This window comes from Mytilus californianus, unplaced genomic scaffold (genome assembly GCF_021869535.1).
Source record: "Mytilus californianus isolate M0D057914Y unplaced genomic scaffold, xbMytCali1.0.p SCAF_10, whole genome shotgun sequence".
NCBI classification, from domain to species: domain Eukaryota; kingdom Metazoa; phylum Mollusca; class Bivalvia; order Mytilida; family Mytilidae; genus Mytilus; species Mytilus californianus.
In genome coordinates, this window is record NW_026262582.1 from 39,208,420 (window position 1) to 39,232,497 (window position 24,078).

The 24,078-nt window shown below is 31.5% G+C and overlaps 1 protein-coding gene across 1 annotated transcript; it reads left to right on the top strand.

Annotated features, from left to right (window-relative positions):
* The first annotated feature begins 738 nt into the window (after positions 1-738).
* On the top strand, positions 739-23,238 carry LOC127718735 (glyoxal reductase-like). Its single transcript, XM_052224790.1, has 7 exons — positions 739-911; positions 6,257-6,385; positions 7,808-7,915; positions 11,864-12,082; positions 14,878-15,025; positions 16,618-16,709; positions 23,149-23,238. The coding sequence occupies exons 1-6, from the start codon at positions 748-750 to the stop codon at positions 16,681-16,683; spliced, it is 834 nt and encodes a 277-aa protein (XP_052080750.1). The 5' UTR covers positions 739-747; the 3' UTR covers positions 16,684-16,709; positions 23,149-23,238.
* The last annotated feature ends 840 nt before the right edge of the window (positions 23,239-24,078 follow it).

Consider the following 24,078-nt stretch of genomic DNA (forward strand, 5'->3'; position numbering starts at 1 on the left):
TATAAATTACTTATTGTAGTAACTTTAATTAAAGCAGTGGATGAAATTTAAATTAGAAAAACTGTTCATTGCTTTAATATAAAAAAAATTTCAGCATTATAGTTGAATTTATTCGGAATGGTGTAGTTCTAAAAATACTTAAATACAAGACAATGTGTAGTGTCAAAATCCAAATATAAGATAACATTTCTACTTAAGAATTACTAGGGAATTTTATGTCTTTCACCATTTCTCTATATTTCAGTAGATCATTTATATTTTCCAGGAAGGGGAGAAATTAAATATAATAGTCGGTTCTCTAAAAGAAGTTGTTTCAATTCTATAATATGACAGCTATCATATATATTTCATTTTAACCATGTCTATTCAAAAGAATTAGCAATTGTGGAAGACATAGTGAAATACCTGTAAGTAAGTCATGTAAGTGTATGTTTTCAGCCGATGCTATACTTTTTTTGCATTGTCTTTGTTTTAACACATTACTCTTCTTATGATGCTGACTGCCAAGTTTTTTTTAACCAAACCAGTTTGAAAATAATCAAATAATATCCATTATTCATGAAAATGGAGACAACTGAAAAAGACAGAATGTTATAGCATTGCATTAGTATCACAAAAAACAAGATTAAAGTAAACAAAAGGTAGTACAATGTACAACGAAAAAAAGAAAGAAAATTCTTACAGAAAGTATAATTATCTCCCCTATAATTTGTCTTTTCTTTATTTTAGACATTCAGCTTGGAAGAAATGGTTACCATGGCAACCAGTATTGACTCTATTATCAATTTAAACGATGGAGTTGCAATGCCTCTGCTTGGTCTGGGAACAGCATGGACAAATGAGTGTTCACAAGCAGTTTCATATGCCATTGAACAGGGATACAGAATGATTGATACTGCTCAGAGATATGGGTAAAACATATAGAGTATCCTTTCTTTTAAAAAAAAACTAAACAACTTTTGATGACTGGATGGTTGTTTAGCTTCAAATGCATATTCAGGACAAGAACATGATAATGTGATATGAATATAATCCCTACTTTATACAAGACCTACACACTGAGTCAGATTTATATTTTGAAGTCTTTGTTTTGATCTTGCTTGGTTTCCAACCCAAGACCGTCTGCTCCCGAGGCAATCACGATACCACAAGACCTCTGAGGCATTGAACAACTATTGAGATATGCCTAAGAAAAATGTTTTTTGCTGTTCGACTGATGTCTCTTTTCCTATTCCGATGAAACAGGCATCTTTTTTGCTGAAATATTCCTCAGTGAAGAGTTTTTTTTCACATAATTTGGGATAAAGCAGTTTCCTAAAGGAATGATGCATTGCAATACAAACGTTTGAGCTTACTTGAAAGAAAAACCATCTGATAAAATATATCAAAATTCAAAATAATACACATTTTTGGTAGCACTATTAATTTTAATGTTTTTTTTATTTAACTTGAAAAGACAAGATCTCACTACTTATATTACTTTTAACAAGTTTTTGAAGTAGAACTGCCATTTTGCTTTGAACTGATCATACAAAACTGAACAAATTAAAAGATTAGTAAGTCATATTAACTTTTTCTGGCATGTATTTGTTGCAGCAACTTGAGTACAGATCAGAAATAATTTTTAGCTCACCTGGCCTAAAAGGCCAAGTGAGCTTTTCCGATCACTTGGCGTCCGTTGTCCGTCGTCCATTGGCCATCGTCATCCTTCGTCGCTAACTTTTACAAAAATCTTCTCCTCTGAAACTACTGGGCCAAATTTAACCAAACTTGGCTGAAATCATTATTGGGGTATTTAGTTTAAAAAATGTGTCCGACAACCCCGCCTGCCAACCAACATGGCGGCCATGGCTAAAAATAGAACATAGGGGTAAAATGCAGTTTTTGGCTTAAATCACTGAAACTAAAGCATTTAGAGTAAATCTTGGCCGAAATCATTATTGGGGTACTTAGTTTAAAAAAGGTGTCCGACAACCCCACCTGCCAACCAACATGGCCGCCATGGCTAAAAATAGAACATAGGGGTAAAATGCAGTTTTTGGCTTATATCTCTGAAACTAAAGCATTTAGAGTAAATCTGACAGCAGGTAAAAATGTTCATCAGGTTGAGACCTATCTGCCTTGAAATTTTCAGATGAATCAAGACAACCTGTTGTTGATCATGAGTTGCTGCCCCTGAATTAGTAATTTTAAGGAAATTTTGCAGTTTTTGGTTATTATCTTGAATATTATTATAGATAGAGATAAACTGTAAACAACAATAATGTTCAGCAAAGTAAGTGCTACAAATAAGTCAACATGACCAAAATTGTTGATTGACCCCTTAAGGAGTTATTGCCCTTTAAAGTCAATTTTTAACAATTTTTCGTAAATTTTTGTAATCTTTTACAAAAATCTTCTCCTCTGAAACTACTGAGACAAATTTAACCAAACTTGGCCACAATCATCATTAGGGTATCTAGTTTAAAAAATGTGTCCGATGACCCTGCCTGCCAACCAACATGGCGACCATGGCTAAAAATAGAACATAGGGGTAAAATGCAGTTTTTGTCTTATATCTCTGAAACTAAAGCATTTAGAGTAAATCTGACAGCAAGTAAAAATGTTCATCAGGTTGAGACCTATCTGCCCTGAAATTTTTAGATGAATCAGACAACCTGTTGTTGAGTTGCTGCCCCTGAATTAGTAATTTTAAGGAAATTTTGCAGTTTTTATAAGACCGCAAAAAATTATTTTTTGCGGTCATATATTGGTATGACGTTGGCGTCGTCGTTGTCGTCGTCGTCCGGTATCGTCGTCCGAAGACACATTGGTTTTCGCACTCTAACTTTAGTTTAAGTGAATGGATCTCTCTGAAATTTTACCATAAGGTTCAATACCACAAAAGGAAGGTGGGGATTGATTTTAGGGGTTATGGTACCAACAGTTAAGGAATTAGGGACCAAAAAGGGGCAAAAAATAAGCATTTTCTAGTTTCCAGGCAATAACTGTGGAACGGTGTATGGATCTCTCTGAAATTATACTACAAGTTTCCATACCACAAAGGGATGGTATGAATTTGCTTTGGGGGGTTATGGCTCAAACTGTTTAGGAATTAGGGGCAAAAAAGGGGGAAAAACAAGGTTGTCCTGGTTAATGGACAAATACTTTAGTACAAAACATAATTTAAAGCAGTGTAAGGGAGATAAATCAAATGCATCATTGAAATTATCTCCCTTACACTGCTTTTAAATTATGTATAAAGTAATGGTTAATGAACAATTAAGATAATTTAAAACAGTGTAAGGGAGGTAATCCAAATACAACGTTTTGGTTACTTCCCTTACACTGCTTTTAAATTATGTTTAAAGAAATGCATATTTATAAAGGAAGACCAGTAAAAATATCTGCAAATGTTGCATCTTTTTTTTTACAAAAAAATCCATATGAAAGATTTGACACTATATTTTAAATTCTATTATAAAATAGATTAAGTTAGCACTATGGTAAAATTAAATGGGTAATTATGGTTGCAAACTCCATTGGAAATTTGAATTGAGATTATGACCATATCTTGAGGGAAAGAATTTTTTGGGGGAAAAAAAGGGGAGGGGGGGTAAAAAGAAATTGTGGGGGGTCATTTTTTTCTTATTTCAGATTTCAGAAATTAAAAAGAATTATTCTTCAAATATTATTTTTTTTTCAAATTTCAAATATTGAAAAATTTCAAGAAGTAATCTTTATTTGCACAGTATGGCGCATTAGATTTGTAAAATCTTTGACCACATTTATTTATTTGTTATGCCGAATCTAACCGTGTATTTAGATTTTTTATTTTGGGTCCAGTTTTCAAATTGGTCTACATTAAGGTCCAAAGAGTCCAAAATTAAACTTTGTTTGATTTAAACAAAAATTGAATATATGGGGTTCTTTGATATGCTGAATCTAAACATGTATTTAGATTTTTGATTTTTGGCCCAGTTTTCAAGTTGGTCCAAATTGGGGTCCAAAATTAAACTTTGTTTGATTTCAACAAAAATTGAATATATGGGGTTCTTTGATATGCTGAATCTAACCATGTATTTAGATTTTTTAATTGTGGACCCCGCTATCAAATTGGTTCATATTAAGGTCAAAAGGGTCCAAAATTAAACTTTGTTTGATTTCATCAGAAATTGAATTATTTGGGGTTCTTTGATATGCCAAATCTAACCGTGTATTTAGATTTTTAATTTTGGGTCCTGTTTTTTAAATTGGTCTACATTAAGGTCCAAAGGATCCAACATTAAACTTAGTTTGATTTTAACAAAAATTGAATTCTTGGGGTTCTTTGATATGCTGAATCTAAACATGTGTTTAGATTTTTGATTATGGGCCCAGTTTTCAAGTTTGTCCAAGTTGGGGTCCAAAATTAAACTTTGTTTGATTTCAACAAAAATTGAATATATGGGGTTCTTTGATAAGCTAAATCTAAACATGTATTTAGATTTTAGATTTTTGGCCCAGTTTTCAAGTTGGTCCAAATTGGGGTCCAAAATTAAACTTTGTTTGATTTCAACAAAAATTGAATATATGGGTTTCTTTGATATGCTGAATCTAACCATGTATTTAGATTTTTTATTTGTGGGCCCGCTATCAAATTGGTTCATATTGAGGTCAAAAGGGTCCAAAATTAAACTTTGTTTGATTTCATCAAAAATTGAATTATTGGGGTTCTTTGATATGCCAAATCTAACCGTGTTTTTAGATTTTTTATTTTTGGTCGCATTTTTTAAATTGGTCTACATTAAGGTCCAAAGGGTCCAAAATTAAACTTAGTTTAATTTTAACAAAAATTGAATTCTTGGGGTTCTTTGATATGCTGAATCTAAACATGTGTTTAGATTTTTGATTATGGACCCAGTTTTCAAGTTTGTCCAAGTTGGGGTCCAAAATTAAACTTTGTTTGATTTCAACAAAAATTGAATATATGGGGTTCTTTGATATGCTGAATCTTACCATGTATTTTGATTTTGGACATTGGACCATAATAGGTAAATTAAAAAAATTCAAGTTCTTAGACCACATTCTTTTTGTGTCAGAATCCTATGCTGTGTCAAATATTTAATCACAATCCAAATTCAGAGCTGTATCAAGCTTGAATGTTGTGTCCATACTTGCCCCAACTGTTCAGGGTTCGACCTCTGTGGTCGTATCAAGCTGCGCCCAGCGAAGCATTTTATTGGTTATTATCTTGAATATTATTATAGATAGAGATAAACTGTAAACAACAATAATGTTCAGCAAAGTAAGTTCTACAAATAAGTCAACGTGACCAAAATTGTTGATTGACCTCTTAAGGAGTTATTGCCCTTTAAAGTCAATTTTTAACAATTTTTTGTAAATTTTTGTAATCTTTTACAAAATACTTCTCCTCTGAAACTACTGAGACAAATTTAACCAAACTTGGCCACAATCATCATTAGGGTATCTAGTTTAAAAAATGTGTCCGATGACCCTGCCTGCCAACCAACATGGCCCGACATGGCTAAAAATTGAACATAGGGGTAAAATGCAGTTTTTGTCTTATATCTCTGAAACTAAAGCAAAAAGTATAATGGTTGCATTATTTCATGCATCAATTGTAAACAATAATATCACGTGAACGACACAGGCACCCTTGGAGCCTCTAGTTTATTTAGTATTTAATATCCGCGGAGAACAACAAATACGTTTAAATTGTCTAGAAAGTCACTAAACAGTACTGGATTGGTCATTGGCTATGAATCAGAACAATAATGAATTCATGGCCAGAGAAATATCTCTAAAAAATTCACTTAAAATCTTAAAAAGACATCAAATTTGTTATGATCAGATATTTCAGATTGCATTTAAGATTATGATGGTAATTTCAAACTTTAATTCAAGTACTAGCAATTAATAGTCTAAGAATATCATACTGTCCCAAACATAATTGGTGGACAGGTATACTGCAATTGTCTTTCTGTAAATTTTATTACAAACTGGCTTCTGTATTAAGAAATGTTTGAATATTTGGTCTGGAATTTTATAATGTTGATTTGTACTGTGTTGGGATTTTTATATTTGCTGGGCAGTCATTTACTGGTTGAAAATTTGTATTCTTTGCATGACATGGAGGGCATTATCTTGTTTGTAAATACCCTTTGAATAACAGTTATGGTCTTCCAAGATATTGTCTACTCATTATAGTGTTAATATTTCCAAATTATATTCATTCATTAAGTTTGAAATAAAGGAAAATACTTATGTATTGCAGAAACGAGGAAGATGTTGGTAAAGGCATAGCTATAAGCGGTAAAGATAGGAAAGATCTATTTATAGTAACCAAACAATGGCAGAATGGACATGATGCCTGTATTCAGGGTTTACAGAGAAGTTTAGTTAGGTAAAACATATTAAAGGGAGCTATAATGATTTATTCATGTTATATTCCTTTGTTTATATTCATTTGTAAACCTGAGTATAGAGGGAAAAAAATGTTGAATAGACAGAGTTATAGTCCTTTATTGGAACTAAGCAACACTTGTAGACTTGACCTTCAGAGAGGATTCTTATGTGAAATAATACGTCATGGAAGGGTTTTAGCTTCTTTTGTTTGTATCTAAGTAAAACTTGCGAAAAAAATAAAGTTACAGTACATGAAAGGAAACAGAATTAAGCATTTATCTTGCCATTGTTGAATGAATAACTGTGATATTCTGTTAATGCAGAAAGTTTGCCTCCATTTATTTTTGCCATTTTAGAAACAATGGTTAAAAAATGTGAGATTTTTTATTGCAATTCAGGAAATGCTGTATTTTTAACACACAATATTTGAAGTTTGTTTTTTTCCTGAAACTTATCCCAGTGCTTTTAAAGCAATAATCACAAACATTTCTGAAATACCAGTATACTTATCAAATATACATAGCAAACATGTTTTAAAAGCTATATTCTGTTTGTGCCTGTCCCAAGTCAGGAGCCTGTAATTCAGTGGTTGTCGTTGCTGCTGTATATCATAATTGTTTACATTCCTTGTTTTGTACATTAATCATGCCATTAGTTTTCTCGTTTGAATTGTTTTACATTAAATTTTGTCATTTCAGGGCCTTTTATAGCTTACTATGCAGAATGGGTTTTGCTCATTGTTGAAGGCAGTACAGTGACCTATAGTTGTTAAATTCTGTCATTTGGTCTCTGTTGGAGAGTCGTCCCATAGGCAATCATACCACATCTTCATATTTTTATATTGAGATGTTTGTAATGAAATGCCTGAAATCACTATCATTCTCTGAAAATTCACCAAGTGTTTTGCGAAATGACCTTGATCTTATGTTGTGCTCTTACAACACTGTCCCAGGTTAGGTAGAGGGTTGAGTGCTCACAAACATGTTTAACTAACTACATTCTATATGTGATTGTCCCAAGTGACGTCAGGAAAATGTATTTTAGTGGTTTCTGTTGGTTGCTGAATTATTTGTTTTTTGTTTTGTCATAAATCAATCCCTTTGTGTTTTTTTTTTTTATATTGTTTCACATTTTGTCATGTTGGGGCCTTTTATAGTTGACTATATGGTATCGGTTTTGCTCATTGTTTAGGGCAGTATGGTGATATATAGTTACTTTAATTTGCTTCATGTTGTATACTTGTTGTATCGGCATATAAGTCAAATGCCAAGTGAGTCAATTAGCAATTGAACTTGTAATAAAATCAACCTACCTGCAACATTTTGCACCCAAAATGAGAACTTTTCATCAAGTTTATCATGGCCTGTGTTTTGAGAGTTTTATTTGTGATGTTTTATACATTTGGGATTTGTAATTTCAGGTTAGATATAGATTATATAGACCTGTTTCTGATTCATGGACCAAGAGAGGGAAGGAATGTAGAGACTTACAAAGCTATGTTGGAACTGAAGAAACAAGGTTTGGTCAGGTTATCTGTTGTTTGAAATACTTATGATTTTAGGTAGAGACTGACCAGTGCCAGTGTATTTGTCACTTGGAAAATTCAAAATGTCAGAAATTCTTACATTGGATATCTAGAATCTGGTTAATATATCTTTTAATGACTGAGGTCCTTAGTTACAATCTCTATAAGGAATTATGTCCCTTTTCAGGGTAAATATATCCCATTCAAAAATCAACTAAACATCATATTTACAGATAGGTATAAGTACACAAGGATATGTGCTCACACTTCCATGAAAACCTAATTTGGCATATATTTAAAAAAATTTCATATACCGTATACGGCCGTGTATTGTCCGCATTTGTGTATAGTCTGCACCCCCTTTCCATCCCCAAATATCGCGGAAAAAGTCTAGTTCGCTTGTATAGTCCCCACAACTTTTGACAAGATCGGGTCCGAGAACAATGACGGAAACTGCCGAATTTGCGGTATTTTTTTATATTTTTTTTTTTTGGTTTATGGTGAGATCGGCAAGATAGTAAGTATTGTTGTTAAAAAGATCGATAGTTAGTATAAACTTATGAATAGTTTTTGAATGGGATCGTTAAAGATATGTTTTGAATCTTTTTTAAAGACCGGCAAGAAAGTAATCATTGTTGTTAAAAGATCGATAATTAATATAAAATTATGATAAGTTTGTGAAAGAGAACTTTAAAGATATGTATTTAATCTATTTTAACAGTCTTCAAAAGATTTGTTTATTTGCTCAATTAAATCTTCTTTCAGAATATCATTCTTTACTAATTGATTTAAAGTCCCAAACAATGAAAGTAAGAACTGTATGCATGTTATTAATGTTGATTAATTCAATCATGTACATTTAACTATCGGCTTATCACTTTTGATATCATTGTAAGTCGTAGCTTGCCCAAGCCAATAAACTTTTCAACATTCTAAAAATAAATATTTGGTATGCTATTAAACAAAAGAAAATTAAAGATCAAACATTTAAGATCGAAAATGAATTCAACTCAGACTGTAAAAACCAAGCTTATCCCTTTTGGTATATAAAGAAATGTTAAATTTTAACAATCATACCTTCGAATTGTCATTACCAGACGATGGGTAAAATACGTGGTATGACAAGTATTTTACAACCCCTTGACGTAAGCATCAACAAGCCAAGGAAGGTCGCACTTCGACAGAAATGGAATGCCTGGATCAGCTGAGATGACCATTCATTCACCAACACTGGTAGAATGCGCAAGCCAGAAATGCCAGTCATCTGTTCCTGGATAGTAGAGGCATGGGAGGAACTTGACCCTCAAATCATCATCAGATCTTTCAAGAAATGCACAATTTCTAATGCCCTTGATGGATCCGAAGACGACATGGTATGGGAAGAACACGTCCAAGCTTCCACTCCACCAACAGAAGATGAAGGTGAAGAAGATGAAGAACTAGAAGATGACAGAGACATCTACTACTATGATGAAGATGAAGATGACGACATGCCACTGGCTGCCTTGAGAGACATCTTTGCCATATTCCGTGACGAAGGCAAATAATCTTTTGATGGTTTTTAATCATTAAAACATTTTAGTGCTATTGTGACATTAAGCTAGATTGTATTATCATAACTTTAATAGTGCATTATATTATATTACAAATTGTCTGATCTTATTATAAACTTTAATAGTGCATCATATTCTGATATACCTTTGTATTGTTATGTTTGATGTTTAAAAAAATTGATAAGACCTCATTAAAATATTTTAACTCTTTAATCTTATCATTTCTTTTTATTGATTTGAAGAACTGCCCCAAGTTATTGTATTACATGCATCACTTGTCAAAAGTTGACATGGTTATTTAATTGCGTTACACACAAACCCGTAAACTCATACATGCAAGACGACACACCTGCACAATATGACCTTTCACCTGGAAATATAGTTTCGTATGAAAAATTCCATTACTTTCCGGTTTACACTTTCAGTATTTATGGTTACGATTTACAATTAAAAAATATCAGTTTTTGATTTATTTACGCCGATAAGTTCGAGTTATACACAAAAAGTCAGAATACGAAAATTGTTGATACTTTACTTCCACACTTTTAAAATGGCGCATCGTGGTTTACTTGTTACACATGCGAATAACATTAAACAAAATCATCGATCTTGGGAAGATTGTAACTTGGTTTCAACTTGACTATTATGATTTTATGATTCAAGGTTGCATCGTTCATTGATATTCAGGATTCAGGTACACAGTTAAGATGTAATGACACAAATTTTACCAAATCCGAAACATACCAGACATTTATCAAAGGCTGAATTTTATGCAAATTACTAAGTCAACATTGTTAGATTGTTAATTTAATTTTTTTATTATACAAAGAGTAATCAAAGATACAGTATAACATTGACAACACATGAAATTTCTGTTTACTTGTCGGACGTTGGTCAAACCTCATTCAATATTGTATCCCAACACTGGAAAAAAATGTCATGAAATCCTATAGTACTGCATAGTCTGCACCCCTTCCATCAATTTCATTCCCAGGGTAAAAAACCGCGGACTATACAAGCCTTTCTACGGTAGTAATGAACATGTTTACTAAATTTCAACTTCTGTCTGACCACAACTTTGTAGTAAACTACAATAAACTTTTTTTTTTAAAGATTAATCCAAAAGATTTTCTTAAAATAAAACAGATTTTAAATTTCAAGTGAGTGTGTCATGATGAAGGGATGTTGGGTGTCAAAAACTTTACAAAAAGGTGAAAACTGAAATTCTTGGTAGATTTTCATCAAACTTGGAAAATAAAATTCTGACTGGTATTTTCAATTATTTGATAAGTCAGTGCATTTAAAGTTAATTCAAATACATTCACAGGCTAATATAATGAACAAAGTTGAGGACTACATATAACCTCCATAAGAAGAGACAGTATTATATCATAGTTGTTGCCAGATGCAGAGCAACGTGTAAGGGAATAAAAAAAGATGTGAAAAGATCAATGAAACAGCAACACATTGTAAAAAAACCTATAGACATCTAGAGGACAACATAAGATTTCAGTGTTCTCCTTTTTTCACTAAGGTAAGGTGGGTGTTTTGAAAAAAACACTTGCAACCGGGTTTTTTTTTCAACATTTCCAACCGGGTTTTTTTTGTACTGTGGGTAGGGGTCACAAAAAGAAGTATTACTATTGTATTCACTTTTAATGGATTTGAACAAAAATAAATAGAAGTCCTTGTTCTTCTGCTATCACTGCTAGCCTTTCATTTGACAAATTTAATAGTTTTGTGCATCTTTGATAGCAGATGGCTTTTGCAGGATTCCTCCTCCTGCGAATACATGGCCTTTCGATCCAAGTTTCTGTCTAGTTCTTCGCTTTAGTGCTGTATTTTTGGCACACAGAACAGTCATGTTCTTCCTCTGTGACGATTAACAATTTTAAGTCCTGTTCATATTTATCCTTGCTTGCGTGCCTTTTCCGTTGTTTTGATGCTTTGTTTTTTCAATTTCAACAATTTCAGTACAACTATTTGTTTAAGTTGACTAATTTGGCCTAGAATTTTCCTTAACACCATCGTCATCTGCCTTTCTCTTCCCCGATTAATAAAAGAAAACATTGAAATTTGACAATCGGCCATTTTGTCAATGAAAACGAATCAGCGAGGCGCGATTAAAATCTAAACTTTTACGGTGCGGAACCAAAAAAAATCCGGAATTTGAAAAAAAGCCGACCACCTCCTAAAATGGAAAGGTGGTCGGCTTTCAAAAGAAGGTGGTCTGCACACCCGGTTTAAATGCCGAATGGAAAACACTGGATTTTCAGCAATGAACAATGCCAACCACTAAATCACCCTGAGTCAACCAAAAAGAAAATTTAAAAGATACAATCAAAAGTTCTGCCATCAACACCAATGATTTACATATTTATAGTTTTTTTTTTTGTAGGTCAGTTGGGGTTTCCAATTTCAATATTCATCACTTAGAAGGTCTCAGAAATGCAGGATTACCAATCCCATCACTTAATCAGATTGAACTGCACCCATGGCTTCAGCCAAAGGAGATAACTGATTATTGTAAAAAGTATAACATAACTGTAATGGGTTATTCCCCTTTAGTGAAAAGCAAAATGTTGAAGAACCAACAAATCTGTGATCTTGCCAAAAAGTAAGTTATTCTGCATCTATGTTATTTGTATTGAATTTCTTTAAGCTGTCAATATAAAATATATGAAATAAATTCATGCAATTTTCAATAATTCCCCTATTTTTTGTACTACTCAGTAAATTTGATATCATTTAATTTTCTTATAAATTTTTTTTTTAATTTACAGTCAAATTCAAAATTATGTTGGTCATTCATGAAAGTTTAGATATTTTAATTTTTTTAGAAATGAAATTTCAAGAACTTCCAAGTCAAACATGAGCGTTAGTTTTGACTTCACAATTTGCTCAAAAGCATGTTTATCATGACCATTAATTGTGAGGTGTTTATTAATAGGAATAATGTCACTTGATGTGTATCGAAATAATAACTAGCATTCCGAATTTGAAACATGTATTGGTATGCTGATTTTTCAGAAATCGCAATAATTAATCTTGCACTTTCTTACATTTTAAGAAAATCCCAATAATAAGTGCACGCAATAATTCCTGTATTTACAGTACTGTGGATTCATTATTATTCGTTCGAGACCAATTTTCGTGAGTTGCGTGGGTCCTAGTGAACCACAAATTCAAATGTTCAATGAATTACAAACTTTTCATATGTTTTGTATGCAGAGATTGGTTAAACCAAAATATCAAATATCCACGAAAAATACAAGTTTTCCTCAATCCACGAAAAATAGATACCCACGAAAAGAAATGAATTCACAGTATCTGGTTATTTAATTTGTAGTCATTAAATTGTTTCATCCTAACATACATCGGAGATAGGAGTGTCATTTAAATTTATACGAAGAATACTTACTATCTGGGAAAAAGTGAAACGAGTATCATTAAGAATCATACGCTAAGATATCATATTAGTAATTGATTATTTCTAAGGATTTTTGATTCTTTAAAACTTGATCTCATGTACATTTGTATTTACTCAGTTTGCACGCAATACTGTTGTGTTTAGCTTTTCACGGGTCTAAAACGTCATATTGCACAGGGCATACAGCATGTCACAAAAAATACATTCTAGAAATCCCCAATTTTACATTGTTCATGTGTTAGTTGTTGATTAATAATATAACAATCGGGGGCGGATGCAGGATTTTGGAAAGGGGGGGCGGAGTATGTAAAGTTTTTTAGGACCTATTTTTGGCTAAAAACATAAAATAAGTGTAAAATGCACTTTTTTAACGGTTCCTGACATGGGGCATGTATATTTTATAGTTAAAGTGTAAGGGTTGGACATTTTTGATGCCGTATTTTCCCTATTAATTGTCTATTATAAAATGATTCAATGGATCCAAAGCTATGTACTAATATATTTAATGTGGGATCTGTCAGTAAAAAATGGACATCGACATGGAAAATTCTCGTTTGTTGTAAGGTTAGTTAGCATAACCTCACAGATTTCTTGTTGAAAACAAGATATACGGCCATTCAATGAAATTTACAATACAACAGACACGAACAAAGACAAACTAGCAATTTTTATCCAAATGTTTGGTTGAAATGTTTCACCCAACAAGAGAAGTGAGGGGTTCCAAATCAACCAAAGGCTACGAGTGAGAGTGAAATGACAACGAAGTTGTGAATGACGGTCGACAAATGGAGACATAAAGGCCACACCGAGCAGGCAGGTTGAAGTCGGGCCTTGAAAAAGGTATTCAGCATATCAGTTCGGAGAAACAGACATTCCGGTCAAATATGGGATTTACAACATGCAAACCCCCGGCCCCAAAAAAATTACGCCCGTTTTTCATTCATCATGTTCATTTAATACTTAATAATTCTGTTGAAAATCTTTGTTTCTAACAGCAAAAAAGTGGACAAGATTACCGGTATTGTTTTCAATCCAGATACGGCCAGAATTTTTGTTTAAGGCAAAAATCAGGGTCAGAATTTTTTCTCTAAAATATCTGAGACTACACGCCCCCTCAAATCAAAAGGTCCGTACCTTAGATTTTAAATCTATCTAGAGCTTACTGACTAGGGATTATTATTCAGCAATGTTATTAATGGGCTGGGGCGTGTGGGGTTAAACATGTTGTCGTAGGTAAATTATATTGCTGTGGAACTTTTTTTTTCATGATCTTCATCTAGTGTAATAGAGTATTACTTTCTGTTTGATGGAATTGTGAAATAGAAGTCGATACGTTCATGCTCGATCCTTACTCGCTTTGAAGGTATCATGCTTGTCATCCTCAGCCTAAGCAATGTGTTACTGTAATTTGAATTTCAAAATGACTGAGTGACGTTTTTTCGACGCACTGGTCAACTCCACCGTAGCGAATCACATGATTTTGACATTATCAATAATATATTACAGTAAATACGAGAGAAAAATATCTTTATAAGTAAAGAATTGTCGCATAAAATTAAATACACGGGAAATGGCAAAGTTCACGAAGTCAAGTCTGATTAATCATTTTATCAAAAAAAAAAGAAAAAAAAAAAGTGCAAGCAAAGGGGGGGCGTACGCCCTCTACGCCCCCCTCTGGATCCGCCACTGACAATTGTAGCCTTTGGTTGAGGTCAATATGATGTTATATTGACCTAGAGAAGCATATCAACCACAGAGTTAGCCCTAAGTTAATATGCTTCTCTTAGAATATATAACCTCGTATCGACCTCATATAAAGGCTATAATTGTAAAATATTTTAAGGTGAATATCATAAAAAAAAAGATGACCCACCAACCCTATTTTTTATTTACGTAAATGATAAATGATTTAATTTTTAAATGAAATATAATAATCTTGTTAATTTTTGTCAAACTATTATTAATACATAAATTCTTTATAGATACAATAAAACACCTGCACAGGTTTTAATACGATGGAGTGTTCAGCATGGATATATTACCATTCCCAAGTCTTCCAAACTCAACAGAATCAAAGAAAATATGCAAGTTTTTGATTGGACCTTGAGTGAAGATGACATGGACTATCTTGTAAGAATTATCTTCATGTAAAAAAATGCATGTGTTAATGCTATAATCATCCAGAGTTTCAAGCATTTGATATATTTTTTATCAAATTTTCTAAATGAGTTTCAAAATTGCACTAACAAGTATTTTTTATCTGTTGTCCTTTTTCATGTAAAGAATTCATAGAAATTAGTTGGGTTTTTTTTCATTATCCAGTTAGGTATATATTCAACAGACAAAGCTATCTTTGACAACCATTGATTTATAATGGATTGAGAGAATGATTACAAAGCTAATAGAATATGGACAGAGCATAATTTCATCCAATTACAGTGCATAAGGTTATAATTAACTGATGTCTAATGAAAAGCTGTTTCATTAAATTACAACATATTTTGATAAAACTTATTAGAATTATTATTTTTTGATTGAGCAGTGTTGTAATGGAATATGAAATTAAAGATATGTGGTATTAAGGATGTTCGCTCCTCTTGTTTTTGAATTTTTGCCAGATTTTTCGGAACCCTCTGATTTTATCCATGTTTAGCAATTAAAAAATTTTGTCCACTAACCCTTACTTTTCTTTTCAAATTTTTTTTACATATAGTTTTAAAAGCCATATTTGAAAATCTTACAAAAATCTTGTTATTTTTTCATAGTTTTTAAAAGAGAAAAGCGAACAATGTTAAAATTATGAAAAATCTAGAGAGAATCATTTCCCACCAAATTTTCAGTGTCTTATATCTCGAAAATAAGCACACTGACCCTTTATTTTTTTCTGCTTTTTTAGTTCCTTTATTTATATACTATCATTTTATAACAGTCTTTTAAAAGGCTTGTTATTTTGAAACAGAGTAGCAAACATCCTTAATGTCAATGAATCAACTATATATAGCTATCCACCAATGCAAGGTTCTAATGATGATGATGTAAGCAATGTAAGTGCCTATTACAATTGAGAAATAAGTTGTCTGCCCTATCATTCAGATTATTATTATTGATTGATTGATTGATTGATTGATTGGTGTTTAACGCAACTTTCACCACTATTGTGCTATATCGTGTCGGTCAGTTTTTATTGGTGGAGGAAGCCATAATCACAGACCTTCGGTAGGAAAATTGACTATCCTAGTTAATTAAGATTGGAGTCAAATGCACCTGCTCCATACGGGAGGTTATTATAATGAAACACAATAAATACCTGAATCTGTCATTCATTACAATATCATTTAATCTTACCAATAATCATTGCAGAAATCGTAAGACTTGATTAATATTTTCCTGTATGTTTAGTATCAACTATTTGATGACTATTAAAGTTGGCTGGTTGATGGTTTCTTTAAACTAAATGACTTACTGCGGACTCATTATTATTTGTTGGATACCAATTTTCATGGGTTTCATGGTTACCTGGAAACCATGAATTCAAATGTCCAACGAATTACAAATTTTTTACGGGAATGTATGCAGACTTTGGCAAAACCACCAAATCAAATATCCACGGAAATGAAAGTTTTCCTCAATCCAGGAAAATTGGTACCCACCAAAATAATTGACTCCACAGTAGATATGTTTGCCAACACAATTACCATATATATCCTCATTTCATGTTGTAGGATCAAAATAACGTTGAAGAGATAAGGTGTGCTTGGGATGCAATAAACTCAGAATGGCATGGATGAAATGTATTCAGAAAATATAAGGCATGGTAGGTTTATTTTTAGATAAGATGTTTTATTAAGCTGGTGTTTGTCCCTTTAAATTATTAAGAAAACGTCAAAACAAGTTTGCTTTAGTATATTGGCAGATTTTTGTATAATTTTTTTGCCACTGAATACAGAGGTGTTTAAAGTGAGTGTACCCAATTTGCACCTATTTTGAAGGTTTTTTCACCTACGTTTATTTATGATCCAGACAAAAGTTTCCATTCTGTATTTGTTTTGTAGATGTATCCTTATTTATTTACTACATGTATACAGTTAAACTAAATCAGTTTAAATCCCTATTGAATCATAGAAAAATGAGTTTGAACCGACCTCCAAATGATCAATGATTCTGTAATGTCTCACGAGTACCGGTACCCAAATTGCATTCATACCTAAATTGACATCTGTAAAATCAAATAACTGAATTTTTATTTTATTTTTCCAAATATTTACAATTTGACAATAATCCATGCTTATTATTAATTTCTTTTTAAAATGGATGCCTGTAACATATTTTAATTGCTCATTTTTAAAAATTAACTTTTTGTGGGCATCGCATGACGACATTTCTGTAGATTTTACTTTTTCCAGTGAAAAATTCATCAAATATAAATACTGTGAACATTTTGTGTATATTTGTATATATTTAGCTATGTTGAAAGACGTGCATAGTGTCAAATCATAAAGATACAAATTGTTTATAGACTCTATGAAAAAGATTTCGCAGCTATTTTTGCTAAATGTGTGCAATTTTGGTACTTGGTGAAAATTTGGAACTGTGACCTTACGCCTACTGTATTAACCATTTTTTGTGGTCATATATTGGTATCACGTCGTCTGAAGACACTTGGTTTCCGTACAATAACTTAAGTGTAAGTAAATAGAAATGTATGAAATTTAAACACAAGGTTTATAACCACAAAAGGAAGGTTGGGATTGATTTTGGGGGTTATGGTCCTAACAGTTTAGGAATTAGGGGCCAAGAAGAGGCCCAAATAAGCATCTATTTAGTTTCCAGACAATAACTTGTGTTTAAGTGTATGGATCTCACTCAATTTATACACAAGTTTCTATACCACAAAGGGATGGTTAGGGGGGTTATGGCTCAAACCATTTAGGAATTAGGGGAAAAAAAGGGGAAAAACAAGGGTTTCCTGGTTAATGTACAATTAAAACAATTTAAAAGCAGTGTAAGGGAGGTAATCCAAACACAAACAATGTTTTAAATTATGTATAAAGGAATGTTGTATTTGTCTTGAGGGGTGATTAGCTGTAAATTTAATTTAAGAAGTTATTATTAAATTTATGATGATAAAGGAATATTGATTTTAGCCATGGTTATGTATGTCATTTTCTATTTTAAGACTTTTATGATGTATTTAAATGGGTAATTATGGTTGCAAACTCCAATGGAAATTTGAATTGATATTATGACCTTATCTTGAGGGAAAGAATTTTTTGTTTGGAAAAAGGGTGGGGGGGGGGGGGGTGAAAAAAGGGGTGGTAAAAAAGAAATTGTGGAAGGGCGATAATTTTTTCTCATTTCATATTTTAGAAATTAAAAAGAAAATTTCTTCATATATTTTTTTTTTGCAAAAAAAGGGGGATACACATTTTTTTAAAGGGGGGGGTAAAATTTGTTTTGTTTGAGTTTTTTTTGGGGGGGTTGTTTGGAAAAAGGGTGGGGGAGGTGAAAAAAAGGGGGGGGGGGTAAAAAAGAAATTGTGGGAGGGGGACAATTTTTTCTCATTTCAGAAATTAAAAAGAAAATTTCTTCATATTTTATTTTTTTTTTTAAATTAGGGGGGGTAAAACAAATTTTTTTTTTATTTTTTATTTTGGAGGGGGTCAATATGCAACAGCATAGTGTATTGCACACAATCAAAAAAAAAGGGGGAGGGTATTTTTTTTAATTTTTGGGAGGCTGCAATTGGCAACAGCATAGTGTATTGCACAAAAGCAAAATATTGAGTATAAATTCAAATCCTATAACCAATCCTAAGTTCTCAATGGTTTTGTTATAAAGAAATGTTGTATTCTTTTGAGGTGATTAGCTGTCAATCTATTTTTAGAACTTATATTAAATGCTGATGAAGGAATTTATTTTTAGATATTACTATTAAATTTTGCTGATCAAGGTTTTCTTTTTTTTTAGCCATGACTAGGATTTCATTTTCTATTTAATATTTTTATGATGTACTTAAATGGGTTTGGTTTGATGAAGGAATTTATCTTTTAGATATTACTATTAAATTTTGCTGATCAAGGTTTTCTATTTTTAGCCATGACTATGGTGTCATTTTCTATTTAATACTTTAATGATGTATTTAAATTTTTTATTTAATACTTTAATAATGTATTTAAATGGGTTTGGTTTATTTTTTGCATTAGAGTTACCTCCCTTACAATGGTTTTGTTATAAAGAAATGTTGTAATCTCTTGAGGTGATTAGCTGTACATTTATTTTTTGAAGTTATATTTAATGTTGACAAAGGAATTTTATTTTTAGATATTACTATTAAATTTTTCTGATCAAGGTTTTCTAATTTTAGTCATGACTATGATGTCATTTTCTATTTTTATACTTTTATTATACATGCATGGGGTAATGCAAATTTGTAAATGCATGGTAATGCATTACATTTTTCCAAGTAATTGCATGTAATGTGTAATGCAGCAATTTGCGCATTACATGTAATTGTAATATAATGCATTACTTTAGCAAAAAGTTGTGTAATTTCATGCATTACATGGCATTACATGTCATTTCTTTTTTCACATACCACATCTTTAACATATTGTTGGAGTTTTAACTAAACCAAATTTAAGATTTCTTGATTAACTAAGAATATGTTAATCATGAGAATATATTCTTTATTTCATCTTATTTCATACATTTTCCTGCATAAAAAGATTGATATTTGAAAAGCATTCGTACTATGAACATCAAAATTATTTATTTTGTAAAAATATTTCCTTTCTCTATTGGTACTGAACACGTATACCTAACAATAAAATTATTTTCATTTACCTGTGTTTAAAGTTATTGCAAATGGATGGTATTTTTGTTTCAGCATATTGTTTTTCTTTAATTGTTTAACATTTCTTACCGATATAACATGTTACTTTTATTATTCTTCCCTTAGTTTATTTATTTTGTATTTACATTGTGTCATAGGTCAAATTTATTTGTTCAGTGTATGTTCAATGGTGTTAATATGTCCTTTGATTGAGTTAAGCTATTTCAGTTGATATTTTATAGTGTGTCTTTCTATGTTGTGATGTTACACTATTGTTTCAGAAAAAGGGTGAAGGTTTGGTACCATTAAAACGTTTAAACCCGCTGCATTTGTTTGCACCTGTCCTAAGTCAGGAATCTGATGTTCAGTAGTTGTCGTTTGTTGATGTGGTTCATAAGTGTTTCTCGTTTCTCGTTTTTTATATAGATTAGACCGTTGGTTTTCCTGTTTGAATTGGTTTACACTAGTAATTTTTTGGGGCCCTTTATAGCTTACTGTTCGGTGTGAGCCAAGGCTCCCTGTTGAAGACCGTACTGTGACCTATAATGGTTTACTTTTATAAATTTTGACTTGGATGGAGAGTTGTCTCATTGGCACTCATACCACATCTTCTTATATCTAATAACTGTATTGTTGTCATAAGATCAAAGAATATCTTGTCTTGCTTAAATAAAAGATAATTAAACTTTGTTATAAAACACTAATTAGTTTGTTTTACAATCAATGTTTTCACTATTTAGACAATTGTTCATTAATTAAGGTCTATGTTTATTTTATAATTAGGGAAGTAATTCACAGTAATTAAATATTTCATTTAAAATAAAATAAAAAACAAAGAGTATATTTATAAAAGTAAAGTCAACATTAAATTAAAATTGTAAAAGCCGAATTAAATAGACTTTTTACATGTATACTTATATTCAATTCATGGAACAGTTGCTGCATATGCTAGAATCTTTTGTGACTTTTAGTTGTTTTTCAAGATGTTTAATTTTTCTATTCACTTAATAAAATTTTCAAATGTAATGTGTAATTCAAGGCATTACTTTGCAAAAGTAATTGTAATATAATGCATTACTTTGATAAATGCATGTAATTGTAATTGTAATATAATGCATGGTTTGGTCAAAGTAATTGTAATATAATGCATTACATTGCAATGTATTTCGCCCCATGCCTAGTTTTATGATGTATTTAAATAGGCTTTTATGGTTGCAAAGTCCATTGGAAATTTTGAAAGCAAATTTAAATTTAAAATATGCGCTTAATTTTCCATTATCTTTTGAATAGCAACTTATATAAGACTGCAAAATTTAGTATGGGTTCATATAGTGCTATGATGTCGTCATCGTTTGCATTGTCGTCAACTGAAAACACATTTGATTTCCGAACAATAACTTTAGTTTAAGTGAATGGATCTCTATAAAAATTTTTAAGAAGGTTCAATACCATAAAAGGAAGATTGGGATTTATTTGGCAGATGATTGTCCCAACCGTTTATGAATTAGGAGCCCAAAAGGGACACAAAACAAGCATTTTTCTACTTTCAGGATAATAACTTGAGTGTAAGTATTTCAATTGCTCTGAATTTGTACCACAAAGTTTAATACCACAAGTACAAGGTTGGGATTCATTTTGGGGGTTATGGTGTCAACAGATTAGGAATTAAGGGCCAAAAAGGGGCCTAAAACAAGCATTTTTGTAGCTTCCAGACAATGGCTTGTGTGTAAGTCTATGGATCTCTCTGACATTGTACATCAAGGTTCCATATCACTAAGGGAAGGCTGGGATTGAGTTTGGGGGTAATTGCCCCAAACATGCAGGAATTAGGTGCAAAAAAGAAGCCAAAACAAACATTTTTAAAATTTCCAGACAATAACTTATGTTTAAGTGTATGGATCTCTCTAATATTGTACTACAAGGTTCCATACTACAAAGGAAAGACTGGGATTGAGTTTGATGGTTAATGCTTCAAGGAGGATTCAAAGAGTTTGAAAGGGGAGGGGGGGGGGGGGGGGGAGTTCCAATATTTTTTAATCGGTTCATATTTTTTTTCAACATTTTTAAATTTCAAATTTTTGAAAAATTTCAAGAAGAAATCTTCAATTGCACAGTATTGCGCATTAGATTTGTAAAATCTTTGACCAGAAACCTATATTATGGCAAACATTTGATCACAATCAAAATTCAGATAGTATCAAGCTTGAATATTGTGTCCAAATTTGCCCCAACTGTTCAGGGTTCGACCACTGCAGTCGTATCGGGCTGCGCTCTGCGAAGCATTTTATTAAAGTATTTTTCAGTAGTAGTTCCAGTTAATGAGTAGTGCAGCGTGACCTTGCTAGGGGGTCTGGGGGTCTGGGGACGTGCCCTCAGTCCTCATACATTTTGAAAAATTAGATGCAAAATCCTGCATTTGTTGCTGACATCTTTTCATAATTTTAAATTACCTTTCGTTACATACTTTGTAAGATCAGTAAAACAGATGATTAATGAGAGGTGTTCTAATGCCGCTGAAATTTCTATCACGCTTTATATGTGGTCTCTAACACCATTCATTTAAGCACTTTGGTGAAAAAAAATTTCTGAAATGAACCAGAAACTGTACATTCGTGAATAAAAACTGCAATCTGTATTTTGCATTTAAAATCTGTGTAAAATATGGAAAAATCTGTAGTGGTAAACATCTTTGTAAATATAGGTAAATAAATACCATGAAGTAAAAGACAACTTTTTGACAAAGGAACATTTCAATTAACTCAGAGTTTAAAAATACCACTGACAGTTGATTGTTGTAAGATACAGATTGTTTTGTGTAATTTTTATTTTTGTGAAAATTGAAAATCAAATAGGGTTTTGCCAAAAATAAAAAAAAAATATTTTAAATGTTTACAGAATATCCTGAAATTCCAATGATAATCTTTACAATTTTTTCCATTGAACAACAACATGAACAATCACAATTTTTTTTTATAGATAAACAGGAACAAAAATCAGAATTTGTGGCATTATATTATATATAAAATTTATGGGATGATTCAACAAGTTTATATTCACAAATGTTATATCAAGCCCTGTTTAAGAAATACTCATTTCATATTATGCTCTTTGCTCTTTTTTTTTTTATTATGTAGCCTTTGTAGGTTATAAATTTGTCAATATATCTTTACACCAATCCTTGGTATTTTTTAAAGTATTGTATATAGATATAGGAAGATGTGGTATGAGTGCCAATGAGACAACTCTCCATCCAAGTTACAATTTATAAAAGTAAACCATTATAGGTCAAGGTACGGCCTTCAACACGAAGCATTGGCTCACACCGAACAGCAAGCTATAAAGTACCCAAAAAATTACTAGTGTAAAACAATTCAAACGGAAAAATACTTTCTTGTTCATTATTTATTAATTTTTTTTGCAGATCTGTTTTCACAAAATTGCATTTGTACTACATATATATGGAACATATAAAACCTGAGTGCAATAGAAGAAAGGCTCTAAATGACTTTACCAGTACTCAAGACCACCAAAGATTATGCTTTTATTTATCAATTGATGTCTGTGGACAATTATTTACAAACTGTTAACATTGAATGTGTATTCTTGTGATCTTAAAACATCTAAAAAAATGCATTTCCTTTTGCGTTTTTTTTTTTTTTTTAACTGCTTAGAGAATTGAAGTTAAAGAACTATTTTGTATGGTCTAATATATACATTGTACGGTAAATGCAGAAATTTTTCTGATGTCTTTTAATAATTTTGAAAATTGAAACAGGATAGGTTTCACTAATATATATATAAAAACTTAGCATTATTTGTAAGCAACAATTCTTGAAATTGCAATAGTAATTATCACATATTTGTTCATTATTAGACAACACCTTAAAAATTGGATCCTGGGAAAATACATGCTCTTTTAGTATTTGTTGTGAAACAATTATCCTAAAAAAACATATTAGATATTTGTAGAACATTACAAATTCATGCTTGCAAATACTATAAAATGTTAGTGATAGACAATGGAATCTTTTTTTTTAGATATTTTAGTTTTTAAATCTTTAGAATCTCTTGTTTTTAAATGTACTTTGATTAACATCAATTTATATATTTATGTACTATGTATATATTTTTTTGTAATAATAACCAAACAAATCCAAAAACATTTGGAAATTATTTTGTTGGTTAAAATCATGGCACTTTATTTGAAATTTGCCAGGTAATAATTAACCAGTTGTGATGATAAAGTTAAAAAGGTTGTTTAATTTTATGGATGATTTGGTTAAATGAAAAGTGCTCTCTGAATTTCATTTCTGGTTCTGTCTAATTGTATAGTCTGTCTAATTGTATACCT

Coding starts and splice junctions, on each gene's coding strand:
- LOC127718735 (XM_052224790.1), top strand. CDS start 748: ATGGTTACCATGGCAACCAGTATTGACTCTATTATCAATTTAAACGAT. Junction 6,386..7,807: donor TTACAGAGAAGTTTAGTTAG/GTAAAACATATT, acceptor TTGTAATTTCAG/GTTAGATATAGATTATATAG. Junction 15,026..16,617: donor AAGATGACATGGACTATCTT/GTAAGAATTATC, acceptor TTCATGTTGTAG/GATCAAAATAACGTTGAAGA.